Source organism: Sinocyclocheilus grahami, unplaced genomic scaffold (genome assembly GCF_001515645.1).
Source record: "Sinocyclocheilus grahami isolate Dianchi unplaced genomic scaffold, SAMN03320097.WGS_v1.1 scaffold198.1, whole genome shotgun sequence".
Lineage (NCBI taxonomy): Eukaryota > Metazoa > Chordata > Actinopteri > Cypriniformes > Cyprinidae > Sinocyclocheilus > Sinocyclocheilus grahami.
Genome location: NW_015505377.1, coordinates 552,247 through 558,183, shown reverse-complemented (window position 1 = coordinate 558,183; position 5,937 = coordinate 552,247). Strand labels below are relative to the sequence as shown.

Below are 5,937 nucleotides of genomic sequence, written 5' to 3'. Positions count from 1 at the left end.
AGAAATAAATATGTCTGCTTGAAAGAATGAAGAATATGGTAAACAAGTTGCTATAAAGAATGCATAATTAGCCGATATAACCATTGGTATTTCATTAAAAAGAAGACCATGTTCTTGTTCTTTACGAGAAGTGGTTTTATTTAATTTTATCATAAAGGCTTGTTGTGTGTCACCGCAGTTAAATCAGTGTCTATCATGATAAAACCTTAATATCAAACCTATATAATGAGTTTTAGAGAAATGCTTAATAAATGCACTGTAACTAAACCCATTAGATTTCAGCCGACTAAATTTACTGTAGATTTAGTCGAATAAAACTAAAAACAATTCAGATGACTAAAATATGACTAAAACTAAATCAAAATGAACACTGGTGGAAACAGATGCAGAATAGTGTAAAACTGTCAAAGAAATGTATATAGCTCTATATATTTGATATGTAAGTCAGTGTATCGTATGCTATAGTGACAGTGAATGTTCACCTCCTCCTGTAGGCCGCAGTCCAGCAGCACGGTCACACACGCTTCGATGGGGAAAGCGATTTCTCTGCCGCTCAGAGTCAGATGCTCCTCTAACGGTTTCCCGTAACACGGCTTCTCCACCCACGACTCTGAAACACAAACCACACGCGCTTTACTGACAAAACAACACCAAACAGGCCATTTACTTACAGTTAGGGTTCAGATTATGATCATTACAATATTATATGTGTCCCTGCAGCACAAAAGCAGTGTTAAGTCGCTGGGGGATATTTGTAGCAATAGCCAACAATACATTGTATGGGTCACAATTATCGATTTTTCTTTTATGCCAAAAATCATTAGGATATTAAGTAAAGATCATGTTCCATGAAGATATTTTGTAAATTTCCTACCGCAAATATATCAAAACTTAATGTTTGATTAGTAATATGCATTGCTAAGAACTTCATTTGAACAACTTTAAAGATGATTTTCTCAATATTTAGATTTTTTTTGCACCCTCAGATTCCAGATTTTCAAATAGTTGTATCTCGACCAAATATTGTCCTATTCTAACAAACCATACATCAATGGAAAGCTATTTATTCAGCTTTCAGGTGATGCATAAATCTCAATTTCACAAAATTTACACTTAAGACTTGTGCTCCAGGGTCACACAGATAATATATACATATTCAATCATTTGAATTAGTTTTTATTTTTTACTTTCTGTGTTTATATTCATTTTTAAGCTTTAGTATTTGGTAACACTTTATTTTAAGGTATCCTTGTTACACATGTTACATGTACTTACTATTATAATAACAATTAATTATGCATAATTGCATGCAAGTAACCCTAAGGCAATCCCTAATCCTAACCCTAACCATATAGTAAGTACATCTAGTTAATTAATATTACTCAGTACTTAAATATATAATTACACTGTAACAAAGACACCTTAAAATAAAGTGTAACCTATTTTATTTTATTTTCAGTAATTTTATTTTATCGAGTTAATCTAAATGAAAATATGTTTCCTTTTAGTTTTAGTTAACTATAACAGGTAAAAATACCTAACTTTACACAAAGGTCTCATTTATTAACATTAGATATGAACAATGAACTATAGTTCTATAGCATTTGTTAATCTTATTTTAATGTTAATTTCTACATTTACTTATGCACTTTTTTAAAATCAAATGTTATATCTATTATTAGTTAATGCATTGTGAACTAACATAAACAAACAATAAAGAACTGCATTTTTATTAACTAACAGAAACAAATATTTATAAACGCTGTAAAAAGCACATATTTACCTTTGTTAGTTCATTAATGCATTCATAAATGAGAGCTTATTGTAAGTGTTACCACATGAAAAGGTCTAAAACTTCATTAAATGTCTAAATCCTGCTCTGAACAAGCAAACACTGGCTGAGTGCAAAAACTAACACTCCAGAGACTCTATGAATGTGTGTGTTTAGCTACAATTTGAGGACAAAACTGTCACTAGAAGCAAGCAGAATGTTAAAAACCTCCCTTTGGGAACATTGTCCACGACACAAGAATATATGGAATGTCTATATTTATAAATATATTATGTATTTATAACTGTATTTAATGTGTGTATATATATATATATATATATATATATACAGAGAGAGAGAGAGAGAGAGAGTGTGTGTGTGTGTGTGTGCATGTGTGCGTGTACGTGCAAGCGCGCGTGTGTGTGCGCGCATGTCTGCGCGTGCGTGTGTGTGTGTGTGTGTGTGTGTGTGCGTGTGCGTGTGTGAGTGTTTTCAGGCCGTCTGTGTTGGACTCATGACCCCTGGTCTCCATCAGGTCAGTCAGCGGTCTAGTGTGTGGATCAGCCCACCGCCGCGGTCCTAACGGTAACAGTAACGGAGTGAAACTGGCTCCCTGTGAAAATCTGACTGGAGGGATTGGCGAGCGTAAACAGATTAAGATGGCAGGACCTGGTGGGACGTGGTGTTTTCTCTGGTTCTCTCTCTAGTAATCCTCCCGCAGACGCAGCGCTTGAGAGGTGTGCTGCGGGGTCAAGAACAGTGAACCGTGGGCACAGAGTCACGACAGGGTTCCTTTAAGCTGGCGTGTGAGATGTTGTGTGCAAATTTGCTTTGAGAACCAAACTAATCGAGCAGAAAAAGGGGAATTACAGTGCATTTTTTCTACTCTGCCATCATTGAGTCTGTCCTGTGTCCTGGTTTGGTTCAACTACCAAATCAGACATCAAGAGACTACAGCGGACAGTCAGGACTGCTGAGAGGATTATCGGTGCCCCTCCAGAGTGAGGAAAGGGGCTAAGAAAATCACACCCAGCCCACTCTCTCTTTGAACTGTTGCCCTCTGGCTGGCGCTACAGAGCATTGAGCACCAGAACAGCCAGACACAAGAACCGTTTTTCATCTTCAGCCTGAACAACACATGCATAACACACCTCAGTACTGTACATCTGTAAATAACTCATCAAACCTTCATCTGTATAGAATTCACAATTCTGTCCATGGACATTTTTTTTCTCTATATTTTTATTACTATTGTTATTTATAATTTGTCTAATCTATTGTCTTTATTATTATTGTGTTTTTATTACCTTAAAGGTGTGTTTGACTTTTTTTCTAGGCTTGATTGTGTTTATGGGGTGCATTCTAACACTGTTTTAAAAATTAAAATTCTATTTTTCACATAATTTACCGTTATTCTACACCGCTCTGTCCCTTCTCCTATAAACGCGCTGATGATTTCCTGCTTTTATGAAGCCCCTCCCTCAGAAATAGGCGATGGGCTCTGATTGGTCAGCTGGCCTAGTGTGCTGTGATTGGCTAAACTGCCTCTAGTGCTCGTCTTTTTTTATGTAAATTCAATGAATAATTTTTTTTCAGTGTAGAATCGTTAGAAGACAGAAACACGATTCATATATGAATAGATGTTTTCGTGCAGCCGTAGTTTTGTCAGCATGGCAACAACTCTTCCTCTTCTCTAAAGCCGCGCAATGTGGCCACGCCCCCTTTGTTGTGTGTTCCCGGGGGCGGGGTTTATCAGGGTTTGTGATGTCACAAACCCGGGAAGTAACTTGTTGTAGTCCTTACGAGCTGTTTTTGTAGGCATTAAACTGCCAAAATTGTAAAAGACGATATCTCCATTTGCATTGAACTTTCAGCGTCGTAACTTTGCAGATATTGTTTATGCTCACACAGCAACATTACACACTAGCTATCGTTAAAAAAGTGAAATCGCAATCAGCCACCCCTTTAATTATATGTACTGTATGGCTGCACTATGTTTGTACTTTCTGTACTGGAAGCTCCTGACACCAAGACGAATTCCTTGTGTGTGTAAACACACAAAGCTCTTTCTGATTCTGATTCTAAATCAGTCACTTACGATGTTCATCAGCGTCAAGACGTAGTTCTGCACGTGCTCTTTGCCGTGGAAGCGCACGACCGAGTCGTCCACGGCGAGCAGCACCTCGATGCTGTAGTTGTCTTTCTTGGCGTGTCTGCGTTTGCGCTCCGTCTCTGACAGTTTCTCCTCCAGCACATTGAGAGCGTTGGGCAGCTCGGCGATTCCAAAGTCTGTGACTGAAAACACGAGAGATTTACTGCAATGCAAACAATGGGTTTCTGCTGTAGTAATGCATGAAAAAACTGCTGTATGCAACAGATGAGACACATTCACAGCCGCATGTTTCCCCAAAATATGAGTCCTGACTACAGAAAAGTTAGTCAACAGAAACAAATAGAAATCTGTCTGCTCTTAAGTGTTAGTAAACGTTAAGTATATAACATGGATTTCTGCTTTATTTCAGGAGTGTTACCCATTGAGTGTGAGGGTTTGTCATCTGGCGTCTCCACAGACAAAAGAGTGAAGCATCACAAGGCACATTATTCATAATGAATGTAGACATGAAACATTAAATGTTGTTTCAAAGTGTAAAAGAGCATGAATTTTGCATTTCAGAACAAGGGAAGTGCACACAAGCAGAAGAAACTGCTGGTCAGTATAAAGTTTCTAGCATTGATTTGCTTTGGCTTTAAGGCGAGACACTGCAGGTGAATAGGGTAAAAAAAAATTAACTACTAATTATCACCTTACTTACCCAGCTGATTGATTACATTGATAATTGCAAAATTTTTTGTATTACAAGTTTTCTAAAATGTTGTGTTTAAATATGCAAATGAGGCATTATTTAATGAAATATGCGCTAATTTGCATATATTTCTACTACAAAAATCTGAACACGACACTGCAGGTGAATAGGGTAAAAATATTAACTAATAGTTATCACCTTACTTACCCAGCTGATTGATTACATTGATAATTGCAAAATGTTTTGTATAACAAGTTTTCTAAAATGTTATGTTTAAATATGCAAATGAGGCATCATTTAATGAAATATGCGCTAATTTGCATATATTTCTACTACAAAAATCTGAACACTGGATGAAGTCAGTTTCAAAAATCTTGTTTATTGAAAGAATTTTTTTTTTACATAGTAGAGTCAAATGTTTTTCAGAGGGAATTCTGGGTATCTCTTTTTGTCACATAATTCAGAAAATACTTTGAACAGCCAGAAAACAATATATTTTCACAATTTTTGGGCCTTACTTACCCAGCTGATTGATTACATTGATAATTGCAAAATGTTTTGTATAACAAGTTTTCTAAAATGTTATGTTTAAATATGCAAATGAGGCATCATTTAATGAAATATGCGCTAATTTGCATATATTTCTACTACAAAAATCTGAACACTGGATGAAGTCAGTTTCAAAAATCTTGTTTTTTGACATATTAGAGGCAAATGTTTTTACAGAGGGAATTTTGGGTATCTCTTTTTGTCACAATTTTGGGGGGAATAAAATGTATATAATCAAGCAAATTATATATGAACATTACATCCCTCTGTAAAAACCTTCAGAATATAGACAGGGATAAAAATGTAAAGTTTGGTGTGTGTAAGTGCTACTGAAGTGGAGATTTATGGCTCGGTGTAGGAGAAAAAACTAATTTAGAGAAAACGGCCTTTAAAATATGTATTGTAATTAAAATCTATTGACACAAATAGATAAAGTGCTATAAAAGAAACACTTAACAGTGTCTTTTGGATGTTTTCTTTCCACTAGTCTGAAAAAACACTTTATGAAAAGCCAAAAAGCCCAAAATCTCAAAACTGACAGGTGCATGAAAAAACAGTGCTTCTGCCTGCAGTGTCTCCCCTTAAAAATATTACAAATTGATTTTATTATTTTACCCAATATTTTTGTGCACCAGTGTTAATTTAGTGTAACAGAGCTACTATTATAGTTTTTATTAATATTTTTTATTGGTTTTTATGTTTGCCTTTTTTTAATTTTATTTTTTTATATGTCAATATGTTTTTTTTTATTAATTTTATTTCGGTTTTAGTTTTAGTCATTTTAGTCCATCAAGTTAAATCTTATTTTAGTTC

General features: G+C 35.4%; 1 protein-coding gene across 1 annotated transcript in view; it reads right to left on the bottom strand.

Annotated features, from left to right (window-relative positions):
- The window catches only part of LOC107595167 (A disintegrin and metalloproteinase with thrombospondin motifs 14-like), a 65,495-nt gene that overhangs the window by 39,055 nt on the left and 20,503 nt on the right, over positions 1–5,937 (bottom strand). The window contains 1 exon segment of the mRNA XM_016285508.1: positions 3,870–4,068. Coding sequence (XP_016140994.1) covers positions 3,870–4,068 — 199 coding nt within the window.